Here is an 18,815-nt window from a genome sequence, read left to right as displayed (position 1 = left end):
CTTATTTCGCTCCCACAATCAGTTGAGCGGTACCACGTTATTTGGTACAATAGCCGTGTCCCAGACTATCATATCTGCAATTCCAGAGTTACCGTCTTTCAAGCAGCAGCTGGAGGACGAAGAATTGCTCAAGTCTCCACATCAACGGACACGCGGCTCGGCAGCTAGGTTTATCTGTTTGTTATCATGTGGCTACAGTTAACATGTAGACTAGCAGTTGTTAGGCCGAATGTAAACCAATACAATCCCTACCAAGGCGACGTCAACCGAGGTGCTAGGCTTCCCCACCGTTTCGTGCAACAATTTGCCTTATGCAACACGTCGGTGGAGCGTACCAACTGATTACACCTCACTAGATTTACAGCTAAGCTGTCCCTTTTTTATCTGTAGCAATAACTGTAGTTATAGTAGTGATCTCTTAAAGAGATCAATTATACTAACCCATTGATTTACTGATGTTATTCAACATTTCAACAGTATTTTCGGTGCATTTAATTACAATCAATATTATATATTCAACCTTGTTTACTTTCATATTTGATTTACTCTGGTGAAGAACCAGCACCAGAATAATGCTAGGGATGTATTCATCTTTTAGCATGTAACCCCCCAATTTTGTGTAAGTTAATTTGACTCCATTTATATAAGAATTACAGTCTTACTAAGATCCATAGGACACTAGTTCTTGGGATCAGTTTTTCCATTGCTTTAATTTGTTTTCCTCTTTTTCTCAAAAAGTGGTGGTCCTTCATTGCTATCTATCTATCTATCTATATATATATATATATATATATATATATATATATATATATATATTTTGTGCTTTATTATGCATTTGATGGTTACAAGATATACATGGGTTGATACAAAAATAATAATGCAAAAAGGTGCTTAAAGGTTATGGATCTCTTGAAGAACACAACAATGGGAAACATTGATGAATGTCACAGACGGGTTCGATCATTGTTGCAAGTCAAACACTTCTTCGAATTCCTCTGAAGTTGGACTAGTGCCCAAGACGCAACAGGCATTTCCCCTCTGAATCGCAACACTGAGGCGCTGGAACAAGAAACTTTTTGCTCTCTGGTCTTTTGTAGCGCTGATCAATTTGTCCCCCAATTCCTTCAGGAACTTCAATGCACATTTTCCCCACGAACCGAGGGTCTCCGAGCCGATCGGAACAAAGCTGTAGCAGTGTGCTAGAACTCTGTATTTAATAATTTTCTGCGATTCCCTGAAAGAAGCAGCACCACCGCTTTCACGTGTGCTGTAGTGGAGGTAGGTACTGGCCAGTGTGGCAGCGCACGTGTAGTCCCATACCACTTGCTTACCATCCTTCCAAGGTAGCAAGGTGACCCATCAGGGCGCTTCTGAGGGTCGTTAGGTCTGGATAAGTGTGGTTCTCTTTGTGCCGGGCAGCGGGCTGTGGCGAGGCTCCTCTTGATGATGTCGTTGACTTCTTCATGTCTTGCAATTTTACCCTGTGATTTACGACATACCAGACCATGACGACCATATTGGTCTGCCATCGCAGTTCCGCAGATGCACCTATGTTCGGTGAGGATGGGGGCGGCAAGGCGAAGGGCAACTCCAATGCGGAGAGCGTCATGACTGAGGCGAGTTCCCAGGGCTGCATTGGGCACAGCAAATATATATATATTGTGACAATTATCTCCTTCAAGAGATTGAGCCTGCTCTTCCCTCCACAAATACGTCGCCACTAATATATATATAACTACTATGGAAGAAATGTCCAACAACGACAACAACACCAGCAAGGTTTGCCAGAGCGCAAAACGTTGCAGCCAGAGACACCTGTTCAGACTCAAACCGCCAAACTACCTGTAGATCGCTACCGGCTCCGCTGATTGGTCGCCGGCCGGGCTGCAACTGCACTCCACCCCCCCATACTACTTGATGTCTGGGGTCGCCACGACCTCAGACCTCAGAATATTCTGTGCTTTCGCAGTTATCACTCCTCCCGGCTAGACGTTAGCGTGTACTGAGAGAGGTGGTAGCTTAAAGCCAATATTCCAGCACCTCCCTTTAATTTTGTGTTGCACTTCTTGTTATTTTATCTTAACGTAACTTTTCATTGTGTCATTTAATTATTCTTATTATTTTGATTGATTGATTTTATTATAAGAATTTGTTTGTCCATTTTTTCATGTTTTGATTTATTTAACGTAATTAAAATTTCATTGTTAAAATTTACTTGTGTTTTGTGTGTCTTCTCCTTACCTTACCACAGACGAAGTTCCAGTTTTCTATTTTTTTTTATAACTATGTGACGAGGCCATACCCCTAGCCTTAAACAGCCGAACACCAACGCGTTACCGTCACAAGTTATATGGGGGCCTGTCCTAGGAGCTTCACTCAGGTACTGGTGCCAAGTGGTAATTTATGGTAAGCGTATTTAACTTTGTTAACGTAGCTTTACTATTTTTCATATTCAATTTCATTTTTTATAAGGTGCGGTGTATTGTGCATACGAGAGTAACATATAGTGAAGGTGAGACAACTTTGGATTACGTGGTGACTGTAGGCCGCAGTCATACTCTTAATTGGTCATCTCTCCCTCCTTGTTATTACTCGTGTTTACCATCTATGTCCCTTGAATATTTCTCATTTTGACAGATCATCATATTGGTACCCTGGTACTGTGGTCTGCCCCGGGTCAAGAGTACCCAATCTTCTGCAATCTGACTGTAGGAGGACAAAGAGGGCCATAGTTCCTCTAGCTCGAACTTTAGTTGCTGAATTGGGACCTCAGCAGCAGTTCTCGTCACCAGTTGACACCTCGCACCCCTACACGTCAGTCAGAGATGATGATACATACAACGGTAGGGAATTAGCTTACTTTTTCAGAGCACAAAAGTTCGCTAATTCTGTAAGTATCATATTAAATTCAGTAGGAAAAACTTGCTTTATGTCCTATAGAGACGTGGCAAGGTATGCCTACATCCTTGGACTACCAATTTTACTTTTGAGACAATTTACTGTTTCATTTCTTTTCGAAACTCTGTTTCATTTGTTAGTAGGATTTTCTTGCCCTTATCCTCTTACATGAGTACCGGGTACAAGATTTCCTGCGCCCTTGATTTAATTTAATCATTTAATATCTTTTACTTAACTTTAATTGTTAAAGATCTCACAGGATAGGTACCAGTTGCCACGTTGTCCTGTTTCTGACATTCACTATTGAATATTCGTGTACCTTTATTTGCTAATTTCACCATGTTTCGTCTCCAAGCTTTCCGTGCAAATCCAGCAGGTGAAATAGGGCCTTTAAGTCGTGCCAAGAGGACTGAATTACAAACTCTTGCACACGAGTATCAACTAGAAGTTCCCTACCAAGCCAACAAAAATGACCTACACAACCTGTTGCTGGATTACTATTTAGAGCAAGGTAAGATAGACTCTGAAACTCATGAAACTTACTATATTGCAGGAAAAACTGATTTGGCAACGATGAAACTCCAATTGGAACTGGCCAAGATTGAACGTGAGCAGCAAAGGGAAGCCCGCTAACAACAAAGGGAAGCCCTCGAACAACAAGAACGAGCAGCTGCCATACGAAGGGAAGAACAAGAACGTGAGATTGCCTTACTCCAGGAGCGGGAACGCATACGGCTTGAAACCAAACAACGCGAGTTGGAAATGCAACGTGAACATGACAAGCAACAAGCGACTCTGGCTCTTGAGTGTCGTCAACGTGAAATCGCCTTGGAAACTTCACACTTCACTCAACGCCAGCAAGCTACTGCCAATCTTCCCGTCAGTTTTAATATATCACATGCAAGTAAGTTAATGCCATCCTTTGTAGAAGCCGAAGTTGATGTGTTTTTCACCACCTTTGAAACCCTTGCTAATCAACTCAGTTGGCCTGTCGACCAATGGGCCACACTTCTCAGAGTCCATCTTACAGGTAGAGCTGCAGTCACACTCAGTACTTTGGCGTCTGAGAATGACTACCACACTCTGAAACAAGCAGTGTTGGACGCCTACCTACTTTCCACCGAAAGTTATAGAAGGAAATTCCGTGACCACCTGAAGGCAAGTACCACTACCTTCCTTGAGTTTGCTAACACGAAACGGAGGTATTTCATGAAATGGCTGGAAGCAGCACATGTCTCTACTTTTACAGAACTCGTCAACCTGATGCTTGTTGAAGAATTCTTGAGACGTGTGCCGCCTCCTGTCCGCCTCTACTTAGCAGATAAAGAAGAAACCGACTACCTGAAGTGTGCTAAGTCGGCTGACACTTACAGCCTCATCCACCGGCTGACACCCGAACCATCCTCCAGTAAGAAGTCGTAGTACAGTTACGAGAAGGTGAGCCCCGATCAAGCTGGTTCACAACTGTACTGCAAGTATTGTAGACTCTATGGACATACCATAGACAAGTGTGGTAAGTCTCAATACAAGGGAACCACTGACCAACAAAGACCCAAACCAACTCCTCCTAAGTCCGGTAAGCCTGTGATGAATGTTGGTGTTGATGTTAATGATCTTTCTCTTTTCAGTAACCACCTGTATACTGGAACTGTCTCTGCCAACGGTTCAAATCCGGAGGGACGTTGCAAATTGAAGATCTTGAGGGACACAGCGGCTCTTCAATTGATCATCTTGAAGTCGGCTGTGCCCAACATCGTCTACACCGGAGAAACTGTCTTCATCACTGACCTCACTGCTACCACTCCATACCCTCTCGCCAGAGTCCACCTGGATTGTCCCTACGTGAACGGGGAAGTCCAAGTCGCCGTCAGGGAAAAGCCTTTTCCCATGCCTGGAGTGCAACTTCTCCTAGGCAACGACTTGGCAGAAGACCTGCAACCGACCAACCTGATCGTCATGGACAAACCCCAGGTGTGTAACTCTGTGCCAATAAACCCTATTCTAGAGTATGTTCCAGCAGAGGTTCAAGAGAGTGATGAAGTTTCTCCTCCGGTTCTCGTGACCACCCGTGCACAAGCCGCACGTCCACAGCCAGCTGACTCTACTGCTACCGCTGTCCCTCAAGACCCTCAGAAACTCCCCCCGCATCTGACCAAGTTGGAGTTCCGTAAGTTGCAGAGGGAAGATCTTACTTTAACACCATTGTTTTTCCAGGCTGAGACTCAACCCGACAGTATTCCTGGGTTCTTCCTAGAGAACGACTTACTCTACCGCAGATATAGACCCAGTAAACTGAAGGAGGAGGACGATTGGGCCAACATCGAACAACTTGTGATTTCCACCAGCCTGCGGCCCACTATTCTACACCTGGCCCACGGAGCATTCTCCCACTACGGCTTCAACAAGACTTACCATGGGATTCGTCAAGACTACTACTGGCCAGGTATGGTAAATAACGTCAAACAGTACGTAAAACAGTGTCATACATGTCAGATGGCAGGCAAACCGAACATCTCCATTCCCAGAGCGCCACTGATTCCCATACAGGTGCCTGCGGAACCTTTCCACAGACTCATAATAGACTGTGTTGGTCCTTTACCTCGGACCAGTTCAGGTAACGCCTACATCCTAACCATCCTGTGTCCTACCACCAGATTTCCCATAGCAGTTCCAGTGAAGAACATCACGGCTGCTACGGTTATAAAACATCTATTGAAGATCTTCACTCAATACGGATTTCCCAGGGAGATTCAAAGTGACTGTGGTACCAACTTCACCAGTGATCTCTTCAAAAGGACACTGGAGGAGTTCAACATCAAACAGGTATTGTCCAGCCCCTATCATCCTGCTTCACAGGGTTCTCTTGAACGTAGTCATCAGACCATCAAAACACTCTTGAAAAAGTTTTGTAGTGAAACCTCGAAGGATTGGGATAAGCAGATTGACCTTATAATGTGTATTTTCAGAAGTCTCCCCAATGAGTCCCTAGGAGTATCTCCTTATGAGATGCTCTACGGCCGTAAGTGCCGTACTCCCCTTAAGGCTTTCAAAGACTCTCTCAGAGATGCCACCTTCAGTGAGCATCAGAATGTGCCCCAGTTTCTTCAAAACCTTCAACACATTCTAGAGAGAGTCCACCGCTTTGCCCATGATAATCTATTGAAAGCCCAGGTGAGAATGAAGACTCATTACGACCAGACCAGCAAAGTAAGAAAATTCAAGCCGGGAGACTTCGTCCTTGCCTACTTCCCTATCCCAGGTTCACCTTTACAAAACAGGTTTTCAGGACCCTACTGCGTCAGAGAGTGCAGGAATAATAACAACTACGTAATAGAGACTCCAGATAGGCGGCGGAAGACCCAGCTGTGCCACGTCAACCTCCTGAAGCAATATAATGGTACTCCTCCCACTGTCCTGACTAACTGTTCTACCTTCACAGAACCCTACATCCACAGTGAGACCTTCCCAGCTTCTCCTCCCGAAAGCACTGACAAGGAGTCAGCGCTTTCTAATTCCGAAATCCTTAATGATCTTCCCAAATGCTTTCAGGATAATAATCGTGCTCCTTTGCCATATTCTAATTCCACTCTCACCTCGTCAGATAAGCCCTTCATCCTCCATGTCGACGCCAGGGGTACCGACGTTGGTGGTGTCGTGATGCAGCAACGAGGCGAGAAGAATACACCTGTCAGCGACTACTGCTACAAGGAACTACGGAACAATTGGCAAGGAGCTACTCTTCCTCATCCTGAAGCTTCAGCACTTCACTCCACACCTGAAAAGTGCTCGGTCCACCATCAATACGGACCACACCACCCTGCACCACCTGCAGCACGCCCACTTCCCATCTCAACGTCTTCTACTATGGGCTTGCTACCTGCAGAAATTCAACCTGGAGACACGCTATACCAAGAGTCTGACAACATCTTAGCCCATGATCTCTCCAGAGTTTATGAAGTAGAAGCAACTCCATCTAATACTCCACCACATAACGACGTACTTCTTCCAGAACCGCAGGCTTCGGGGGAGAGTTGTGACAATAATCTCCTTCAAGAGATTGAGCCTGCTCTTCCCTCCACAAATACGTCGCCACAAATATATATATAACTACTATGGAAGAAATGTCCAACAACGACAACAACACCAGCAAGGTTTGCCAGAGCGCAAAACGTTGCAGCCAGAGACACCTGTTCAGACTCAAACCGCCAAACTACCTGTTGATCGCTACCGGCTCCGCTGATTGGTCGCCGGCCGGGCTGCAACTGCACTCCACCCCCCCATACTACTTGATGTCTGGGGTCGCCACGACCTCAGACCTCAGAATATTCTGTGCTTTCGCAGTTATCACTCCTCCCGGCTAGACGTTAGCGTGTACTGAGAGAGGTGGTAGCTTAAAGCCAATATTCCAGCACCTCCCTTTAATTTTGTGTTGCACTTCTTGTTATTTTATCTTAACGTAACTTTTCATTGTGTCATTTAATTATTCTTATTATTTTGATTGATTGATTTTATTATAAGAATTTGTTTGTCCATTTTTTCATGTTTTGATTTATTTAACGTAATTAAAATTTCATTGTTAAAATTTACTTGTTTTTTGTGTGTCTTCTCCTTACCTTACCACAGACGAAGTTCCAGTTTTCTATTTTTTTTTATAACTATGTGACGAGGCCATACCCCTAGCCTTAAACAGCCGAACACCAACGCGTTACCGTCACAATATATATATATATATATATATATATATATTTAATTATTAGTTCTCAGAGCTCAAAACAATAGTTACTGGAGTCAGGTTTTCCCCCACAAAATTTTGGTCCTTAATGAACCGGATGGATCATAATTAATATTAAAATCTATACTGGTTCTCAGCGACCAAAACAAAATTTTGGTCCTTCGAACCTAGATAGCTGAAAATTAAGCTATCATTAATCATTATTAATTACCTATTTACTAACACCAACTAGTGTGTTAATATTATTAGGTTATTTACCAGTATATTTATTATTTACGGCTGTCAGCAGACTGCCCATATTACAGCCTGAAACTTATTAATTATTATCAACATTTCCTATAATACTTTATGTATAAAGTAGCCTTAGTGTTATATATTTATAAATTTTCACTTGTGTTTCTAAGCACAAACATATATATCAAAACAAAAAATCCCAAAAACATAGCACTATATTTCTATATTACTGCACCATTGCATATATATGCCAACCTTTGATGAGGTAGGATATTTAGACTGTAATTGTACTAATGTTTGTACAAATGCAGCCTAAACCATTTAGTCATTCCTAGGTAGGAATTATTTAGCGAGTACTGTACTAGACAGTACTGGTGTACATACATATTATTTAGATTATACTGACCCTGATTTAGGGTGGGATCATCAAAACCTTTTTTCTGCTTTTAACATATTATTCGTGTATTATTTTTTGAGTAGTGCCGAATGTTCACTGTTGGATCGAATGGTGATAATTGATGAGCTAGCCGGACGAAAATTCAATAGTGGCATTCGAGTACTACTCAAAATACTAGCTATCTATTGTTAGGTAGGTAACTTAACCTCTAAACGAGGTAGTATAGTCTATTCAAATACATTAGGCTATTATATTGATATTGAACTCCATTGAATGAGCCAATATCCCAGTTACGTCAGTAACAACTATTTACTATTAAACCAGCCCTTACCCAGCAACATGGAAGCAGCTGACAAAATGAAAAGGACCCTTATCGGTCTGAAAGGTCACTTGACCCGATAGATTACCAAGTGTCAAAATCTGTCACAACAGTCACCTGTTGACTACACTGAATTAGAGGACTTACTTCAAGTTGCCGAAAGTAAATTCGAGCATATTAAGCAACATATGAATCTGTACTTGACAGAACTTTACAAAACTTCAATAGGTGAAACTGAACTTGAGGACATTTTCAATGTTTTAGCCCAGTACGAAGATGATGTACAGGTTAAACTTCAACCCTTTAAAAAGCAAATTGCTAAAAACAAGTTAACAACATCCTCTACTTAACATCCAGATCTTGGTGTTAAATTACCTCAGATCAATATACCCACATTCTCTGGTAACGAGAATGAGAGTTGGGATGATTTCTGGAGTAAATTCGTGGATGCAGTAGACTCTTAAGCTGACATCCCTCAAACAACCAAGTTCACTTATTTACAAGGCTTGTTACGAAATGAAGCCTTGAAGGTGATCTCTAACATAACACTGACCAGTGATGGTTACGACCTAGCTGTTCAATTGCTTAAGAGCAACTACGATAACAAAGAAAAGACTATTACTATCCTAGTCCAAAAATTACTGGATTTACCATGTGCTAATAATTCTACAGATTCTCTCCAAACTTTCAGACTAGAGTTAGAATCGTTACTCAAGGCCTTAAGCCTTAAAGTCCAAATTCAAACTTCTGAATGGATGACAAAAGTAGTTGTAAGGTGCAAATTACCAAGAGAAACTTTAGATAAATTGTGTACTATATACAATAAAACCTCTCTGACCATGAATGAAGTTACAGAAGGTTTACATACCCTAGTCGAAAGACAAAGAGTCAATCAAGATGGGAAGAGTGTTTCAAACTTCTCTACTAACTCTCATCATAAACCCCAACGTACTGCAACTACTGTAGTAAAACCAGATTTCAATAAATCATCTCCGAAATGGAAATCTGGAAATGTAGGTACATACACAGTGAACCCTATAAACCCCGTAGTGAGCACCACTCCTACGACTTCTACAGTGAAAAGGTGTTTGTTCTGCAATAATGAACATCTTACTTATAAGTGTAGTACTTATCCAGACCATAAAACCCGAATTCATCGTTTGCAAGAATTACACAGATGCACAAGGTGCACGGGTCCTCATGACCCCGATAGCTGTACTGTTTCCTTACGTATGTGCAATAAGTGCCACAAGGGTAGACACCATTACTCTTTGTGTGGTAGTGATCAATCAAGATCAACCAATCTTCATAAGAAGACTACCAATTATACTTCTGTACAGTATTGCAAGGTGCATCAAGACATAAGTATACTTGCAACAGAGTCGAATAACACAACTACGTTACCAACAGCTCAATTAAAATTAATCAATAAGAGATCTAAAATTTCCACTCGTGGTCTCTTTGACCAAGGTTCACAGAAAACCTTTATTTCTCAACAGCTAGTTGATCAGTTGAAACTGAAGCCTATTGCTCGAGTGAATTTGAATATCTCTGGATTCCTAACCAATAGTGGACCTCATGACTACCAGGTTGTTAAAGTCTTGGTACGTTTAGGAGGCTGCACCAGCCCAATTTAAGCCATAGTCGTTGACAAGCTCCCCTCAGATTTACATGTTACAGGTCTTGCTCAAACAGTCAAATTTCTTAAATGCAGCGGTATTAGGCTAGCGGATCATAAAATAAGTACAGATTATCTCAACGATGTAGGTATTCTTATTGGAGCTGACTTTTATTATAGATTTATTACTGGATGTACCAGGCAACGAGGTGTAAACTTGTTTCTGTCAGCTGGGGGTAAACTACTCACAGGACCAGTGTTGATCCAACAACATTCTAAATCTACTAGTAATCAACCAACTAATTCAATAGTGGCGTGACTAGGCCTAGAGCAGTCACCACTAGATGTCAGAGACGAAACTGAGGATGATGAGTCCAATGCCCCTGTTCACAAATTATGGGATTTGGACACCTTAGGCATAGTCCCTGATCAACCCAGTCCAGATGACACATGGATGTATCAACAATATCTTGATACTGTGATTTTCCAAGATAATCAATATTGGGTGAGACTCCCGTGGAAGCTGAACGACCCACAGCTTCCAGTAAATTATTTCATGGCCTCAACCCAATTAAATTCTCAATTAGCTAGGCTACGGAAGCAACCAGATAAATTGCAACTGTATCATGCTTTAATACAGCAACAACTTGCTAACAAATTTATAGAAGTTGTTGAAGAAGACAACCATAAGACAGGCCATTATTTGCCACATCATGCTGTCCTGAAAGATTCAGTTACAACACCAATCAGGATTGTATTTAATTGTAGTGCCAAATTAAAGGCAGACAGCGTGTCACTAAATGATTGTCTACAAACTGGACCTAGCCTAACCCAAAGACTACAAGATGTCTTATTACGATTTCGCTCTGGTGTTTTTGCCTATACATCCGACATTAGTAAAGCCTTTTTAAGAGTAGGCTTACAAGAGACGGATCGTGATTTTACTAAATTTCTCTGGGTGAAAGATCCACAGGATCCTAACAGCGAAATCATTACTTATAGATTTGCCTCAGTACTGTTCGGAGCGACATCTTCACCATTCTTACTCCAGGCTACTCTGGATACACATCTTAAGAAGTCTAATAGCCCCTACAAGACTGAGATTAGCAACAATTTATACATTGACAATTTTCAAGGAACCACTAATGATGAGAATAAACAGGTGGAAATCTACCATGAGGCTAATCGTGAACTGTTGGGAGCTAACATGCCCCTTTAATCATGGGCCTCCAATAATAAACAACTCAACCAAATAATCAAGGAAGAATTCCCTGATTATAAGGTACCTCACAAATTGAAAGTCTTAGGTATGGAGTGGAATACTTCCACAGACAAATTGAATATCAAGTCGGTGGATTTCAATCATTCACCTCTAGCCATGAGAAAACTACTCTCCCATGTCAGCAAGCCATTTGACCCTTTAGGCCTACTCAGTCATATTCTAATTAAAGGTAAACTCCTTATGCAAGAGTGCTGGCAAAGGAATTTGAGGTGGGATGAAACGTTGCCGGAGGATCTCCAAGAAAAATGGCAGCAGTTGATTCCTGATTACAACAAACTTAGTATTCTACAGTTTCCCCAAAATACCTTAGGACTAAATTTACCCACAAATTTACATGTATTCTGCGATGCTTCAGGCAAAGTGTATGGCTCAGTAGCCTATCTAGTTAATACTCAACAATCATTTTTGCTTACATCTAAGGCAAGGGTAGCCCCGATTAAAAGGAGGTCACTACCCCAAATGGAATTAACTGCCTTATTAGTAGGTGTAAGACTGGCTCATTGCCTGATCAAAACCCTCAGTAATGTTCACCTTGGTGAAATAGTAGTGTGGTCAGACAATGAGGCAGTATTGTAGTGGGTAAAAAACGACAACAACAAAACTCCCTATGTCAGCAATCGAGTAAGGGAAATTCGAGAATTGTCTGGTGGTTATAAATTAAGACATGTCCCAACCAAGGACAATCCAGCTGACTATTTATCCAGAGGTTTGACTTAAAGAAATTAGTTAAAACCGAGATGTGGTTTAATGGACCCCAATGGCTAGTTAGTGGTCAGTGGCCCCAACAGAAGCCGCAAGTCATTGTGACCAATGTCACTACCCCTGTTGTGGATCCAAAACCCCCTTGAATTTTAGCTATCAATCCTCATCGTTATTCCAATTTATGCAAATTACTAAGAGTTACAGAAATGATATTTGATTTCATCAACAAGATGGGGATCAAGTATCGATTTCCTAGTTGCATCAAATATTGGGTCAAACAAGCTCAACAAGAGACTTATGGGAAGGAATATGAACATCTCCCAGAAAGGTTGAGTAAGTCTCTGGGTATCTGGCTTGACTCAGATAACTATAACATCTTGAGATGCGGTGGACGTCTGCTTCACGCAGAAATAAATTTAGATACGAAGAATCCTATACTTCTTCCACGTCATCACATCATTACTAAACTCATAGTTTTACATTACCATGAGCATAATACATTGCATGGTGAAGTATTAGATATTCTTACTGAAATCAGACAACGTTTTTGGCTTCCCCAAGGTCGCTAAACTGTCAAATCCTTAATCAAGTCTTGTGTAATCTGCAAGAGATATGATGCTCGAGTGTGTCCTTATCCAGGGCCACCGCCCCTACCTAAGGAGCGAGTCGTCCACCTTCGTCCCTTTGAAACCACAGGTGTCGACTATACAGGAGCACTAATTTTAACAGGCACACCGGACAAGATTCCAGTGAAAGCCTACATTTGCCTTTTCACGGGTGCTACCACACGCGGAGTACATTTAGAAGTCACTTCTGACATGAGTGCAGAAGCCTTTCGCAGATTTGCTGCACGAAGATCTTGCCCAAAATTAATGATCTCAGATAATGGATCTAACTTCGTGGCAGGAGAAGCTTGCTTACAAGAAATATGGTACCATCCAAAAGTACACTCTGTGCTCAAACAGAGACAATGCTATTGGAAATTTATTCCTCCAAGAGCACCATGGCACGGCGGTTTTTACGAAAGAATGGTGGGAACTGTTAAGAAATGCCTAAGAAAAACCTTACACCAGCAGAAAATTAAGCTCACCGAGTTACAGACCCTTGTCGTGGAAATTGAAGCACGAGTCAACAACAGACCTCTAACCTACTTAACAGAAGATTTCTCCCAAAGAGAACCCCCTAAGCCCCTCTCATTTGATTCATGGTGGTCTTCTGAAGGGGTGGTAGGGGTGGGAGGGGGGGGGGAGAGATGAACGATATGAAATTCTGGAAGGGGATTGGGTTTGTGAGTGAGGGGGGATGAAAAGGTCGATGGCCTGTCCACCTTGGGTTAGCATGAGGTGTGAATCGTTTGTTTAGTTTGTGTGATTGTTTGGGTGTGTGTTGTGTAAGGTTGTCAGTGTTGGCTGGGTTGGCTAGTGTGGCTGTCTAAGTTAGTGTCGGGGTTCCAACATCAGGTTAGTTGCACTGCTTGCACCACAAAAAATTATTTTTTTTGGTTGTATTCTTTTTATTTAGTTTTTTATGCATATATATATATATATATATATATATATATATATATATATATATATATATATATATATATATATATATATATATTTATATATATATATATATATATATATATATATATATATATATATATATATATATATATATATATATATATATATATATATATATATATATATATATATATATATTGTGACGGTAAAGCGTTGGTGTTCGGCTGTTTCAAAAGCTAGGGGCAGGGCCTCGTCACATTAAAGAAAAAAAAAGAAAAAGCTGGAACTTTTGTCTGTGGTAAGGTAAATGGGGAGACACACAAAACACAAGTAAATTTAACAATGAAATTTTAATTATGTTAGAAAAACAAGACCTGAATAAAATTAAGCATAAAATATAAAAGACAAGTAAACAAACAAAATATTAAGAATAATCACTGGCAAATGAAAAGTTACGTTAAGACAAGTGAGTAATAGCAAAATATATAAAAATAAAATAAAAAATAAAATAAAATGTTTATTTAGGTAAGGTACATACATACAATAAATTTTTACAAAGATTGGTTGACTTATAGGTAGAGCTAGTACATACAATGCCTAAAGCCACTATTACGCAAAGCGTTTCGGGCATGATAAACTTAAATGACAAGCTTAATACTAATTGAGCATAATGAGTAGAATGAAAACAAGAAATGAAAACATAGATGAAAAAGCAGCACAAATACAATTAAGTCGACAAACAGCGCTCTTTAAAGAAAAACAGACATTGGTTGACAATAGAAGGGTAAGGTAGGTTACAGGGAATTTATTAGGTATAGCTTCGTTTTTAACTTAAACTGGTTGAGAGAGGTACAGTCTTTAACATGGTTGGGAAGGTCATTCCACATTCTGGGCCCCTAGATTTGTAGAGCATTTCTAGTTTGATTAAGTCGTACTCTAGGAATATCAAAACTGTATTTATTTCTGGTGTGGTGCTCATGGGTTCTGTTACAACCTTCTATGAAGCTTTTGAGATCAGGATTGGCATTATAGTTTAGCGTTTTATATATGTATAATACACATGAGAGAATGTGCAGTGACTTAATGTCTAACATATTCAGAGATTTGAGTAGGGGTATCGAGTGATGTCTGGGGCCAGAGTTGGATATTGTCCTAATAGCAGCTTTGTATTGAGTAATTAGAGGACGTAAGTGATTTTGGGTAGTAGAGCCCCAAGCACAAATACCATAGTTGAGATATGGATAGATAAGGGAGTAATAGAGAGTCACCAGGGCAGGGCGTGGTACATAATATCTGATCTTAGAAAGAATGCCCACAGTTTTTTAAACTATTTTTGATATATTTAGAATGTGTCCCTGGAAATTCAGCTTGTGGTCATTGAGAATGCCAAGGAATTTGCCATTTAATTTGTTACAAATTTGGGTATTGTTTATTTTGAGATTTATTTGACTAGAGGATTTATTGCCAAACAGAATATAGAAAGTTTTGTCAATGTTAAGGGTGAGTTCGTTGGCAGTTAGCCAAAGATGGACTTTATTTAGCTCAGTATTTACTGTGGCATTTAGAGCAAGGGGGTCAGGACTGGAGTAAATGAAGGTTGTGTCGTCAGCAAATAGAATTGGTTTGAGGTGTTGGGAGGCATTTGGAAGGTCATTAATGTAGATGAGAAAGAGGAGAGGGCCAAGTATGCTGCCCTGAGGAACACCAATGTTGATGGGTAGGGTGGAAGAAATTGTATTATTCACAGAAACATATTGGAGCCTGTCAGTAAGGTAGGATTTGAGGTATTGTAGGGAGTGTCCTCTGACTCCATAATGATGTAATTTAAGAAGAAGGTTTTGGTGGTTGACAGTATCAAAAGCTTTACGCAGGTCCACAAATAACCCAACAGGGAACTCCTTTTTATCAAAAGCTGTATGAATCGAGTTAAGCATACTAATAAGTGCATCGTTAGTGCTTTTTTTGGGTCTGAAGCCATATTGGCAAGGGCTAAGAATATTGAGTTTGGCTAGATATGAGTAAAGCTGCTTATAGATTAGTTTTTCAAAATTTTTTGACAAGTTTGGCAGGATTGATATAGGTCTGTAGTTGTTAACATCTGTGAGATCACCACATTTGTGGACAGGCGTTACTCTCGCTTTTTTTTAGAATATCTGGAAAGGTTTGGAGTTCAAGTGACTTGTTGAAGAGCAAAGCAATAGCAGGGGCTAAAGATCTGGAGGCTTTTTTGTAAATTATAGTTGGTATCTCCTCAAGGGCACCAGACTTGGTTTTAAGGGAAAGGATTATCTCATTGACGTCAGTGGAGTTAATAGGCTTTAGGTACAGAGACTGTGGATAGTTACCTGTAAGATAGTCCTTAATGTCAGTACTGGAAGATGGAATATCATTTGCAAGGGATGAACCAATGGAAGAGAAGAACCTATTGAACTCAATAGCAGAATCAGAGGCTGAAAGCTGACCATCGTTATTAGACAGGAGATTCGGTTTGTTATTTAAAGATTTCTTTGATCCCAATATTTGTGAAATTGTGCTCCAAGTTTGTTTAATGTTGCTCTTTATTTGGGTAAATTTATCTTCGTAGTATTTAGTTTTGGCTCGTCTAATTATCTTAGATAGCAATAATGAGTAATTCTTTGAGAATTCTTTGGAGACAATTCCAAACCTATACTTCTTCTCAAGGTAATGTTTTTTATTAATAGATTTAAGTATTCCCTTTGTAAGCCAGGGATTGTTGAGCCTTTTGGTTGTGACTTGTTTTGTAAGCATAGGACAGTGGGTATTATAAAGGCTAAGAGTTTTTTGAAGAAAAGATTGCACTGCTTGGTTGATGTCCTCTATGTTACCTAACTCGGACTCCCAGTTGACATTATCAGCAGCAGTTATAAAATTGTCTATAGCAGTTTCATTGTGCAGTCTAAAACGTATCTCTCTTGACTCAAGAGGTGGTTTGCTAATGTTAGTTAAGAGAAATGTGGGGTAATGGTCTGTAGTGCTATCGGTGATTATACCTGAAGTAAGCGGAGAGGTTATGTTTGTCCAGATGTGATCTAGAGTCGTGGCAGTGCTATCAGTGATTCTAGTAGGTCTAGTGATTAAGGGTATGAGGAAGCAGGAATTCATACAGTTGAGGAAGCTAACAGCAGTAGGGTGTTCTGGCTCACAGAGGTCAATATTAAAGTCCCCTGCGATAATTAGGTGGCTTTTGTTCAGTCTGTTATCAAGTATTAGATTTCTAAGGTTTGAGTTGAATTCGGACACATCAGTGTTAGGAATTCTATAAACTGCACCCACAGACAGGACCGACTCGGCACCCTTGACTCTGAAGCTGGCGAAGATATACTCCCCATAGCAGTCTCTAGTTCTAATTTCTTTTAAGCATGTTAGTTCTTGGTGGTAGTAAAGAGCAGTGCCACCACCTCTCTGAAGTTGACGACAGTTGTGAATTGCTGAGTAGTTAGGCATGTTAAAGAGTTGAGTAGTATCCTCTTTCAACCATGTTTCAGTAAGTATAATAAAAGAGAATTTGTTGTCAATAGTTTCAATTAAGGCACTAACATCATCGAAGTGTTTACCTAGGGATCTAACGTTCAAATTGATTACAGAGATATTGTGATTATGAGTTAATACATTGTTTACATCATGTGCTGAAAAATATCTGCAATTTAGATCATTAAAGTGATTATTGTCATAGATAGTGGATAAGAGGTTAAGTTCTGGGTCTATACTTGTCTGCATAAAAAAAGCTGATTGCAGGAAAAACAAGGAAAGAAAGGCAAATTACAAGGTAGAAATAAGCTATAAAATAGGGAAAAATATGTACACAATACTGTACAAAAACACAAAATGAATAAAAAAAAAAAAAGTTAGCTTACAAGGGGCTTACAGGGGTACAATGGAGTAAGGGAGTATGGCTAGGCTAGGCAACCTAGGTAATAAATGAGATTAAAGAAAAAACATATAAACATAGACTATACAAAACACAAGATATAGAAATACAAAACAAAAATATAAACAAGACTAATCAATACAAAAAACAAATTGAGCAAAAATGAAAAAAATGAGGTAGATTGCTTACAAGTACTCTCAGGTACACTGTAAGTAACAATTTGCAATTTGAGATGCAGGCAAAGCCAGGGGTACAATGGAGTAAGGGAGCATGGCGAGGCTAGGCAACTTAGGTAATAAATGAAATCAAAGAAAAGTTGAATAATAAACATAGGCAAATTTAAGCTAATGATTATTAACTATAAATAGTTCAGTTATGACTGTATAATTAATAAGACCTGAAGAACTACTTAATGCACTCAATTAAATAATTTCAGTAAATGACTAGTTAAGAGTAAGTTAAAAATTAAGACAGAAAATGAAACAAGGAGACTTAGGATACCTAGCCCCACTAGTTGACAGGGGGTTAATTAAGTTAATTCACTGGGAGTGATAAGGTGAGACAAACCACATTGGGAGAGGAAAGTGTTGAGGTTTTCTTCTTTAGTAATTGTAAACATTTTGCCCTCTGCGGTTTTTCTCACCTTTATCAGTCCATCTCTAACGAAGCACTTATGAATCGCATCTGGGTTTTGTTGACGGATTTGACGCAGGCGGTAGAGGAGTTGCTGTCTGTTCCTAGTCAAGCACTCGTTGATGTATAATCCCTTCCGTTGGGATGCAGCTGTCCGGACTAGATGGGATTTCGTGAACTGGGAAGACAGCTTCAGGCGAATTTTCCGTTGGTTTTGACCTGATGGATTCTTTTTGCCTACTCTGTAGGCAACAATAACGTCAGTTTTGTTTAGACTGAGCTGCAATTTGTTTTTTAATAGATCCTGAGCTATTTCGACACAATTTTCACCTTCATGTTCCACAGGTATATCTTGGGACGACACAATAACAGAGTCTAGCAGCTTTTGCTGGTCTTGTTCATCCTGGGAGACGGAACGTTGGGCTGAAAATGTACTGATACATGCAGCCATTTTGCTGAGAGCTTCCTCCTGTTTTTTTATGGCTTCATCAGTTTTCAGAAGGTTGTTTTCCTCACGGAGATCATTCAAATCATGCTGTAGTTGGTCTTGGCTAGCCTTGCAGTTTCTAATATCCTCGCGGAGGAGGGTTAAAAAAACTT

At 40.2% G+C, this 18,815-nt stretch overlaps 1 protein-coding gene across 1 annotated transcript; it reads left to right on the top strand.

Moving 5' to 3' along the window:
• The first annotated feature begins 10,652 nt into the window (after window positions 1–10,652).
• LOC123745502 (uncharacterized) lies at window positions 10,653–11,417 on the top strand. Its single transcript, XM_045726077.1, has one exon. The coding sequence runs from the start codon at window positions 10,653–10,655 to the stop codon at window positions 11,415–11,417; it is 765 nt and encodes a 254-aa protein (XP_045582033.1).
• Window positions 11,418–18,815: the final 7,398 nt, after the last annotated feature.

Source organism: Procambarus clarkii, chromosome 71, assembly GCF_040958095.1.
Source record: "Procambarus clarkii isolate CNS0578487 chromosome 71, FALCON_Pclarkii_2.0, whole genome shotgun sequence".
Lineage (NCBI taxonomy): Eukaryota > Metazoa > Arthropoda > Malacostraca > Decapoda > Cambaridae > Procambarus > Procambarus clarkii.
This window is presented reverse-complemented; position numbering and strand designations above follow the sequence as displayed.

Coding starts and splice junctions, on each gene's coding strand:
- LOC123745502 (XM_045726077.1), top strand. CDS start 10,653: ATGTATCAACAATATCTTGATACTGTGATTTTCCAAGATAATCAATAT.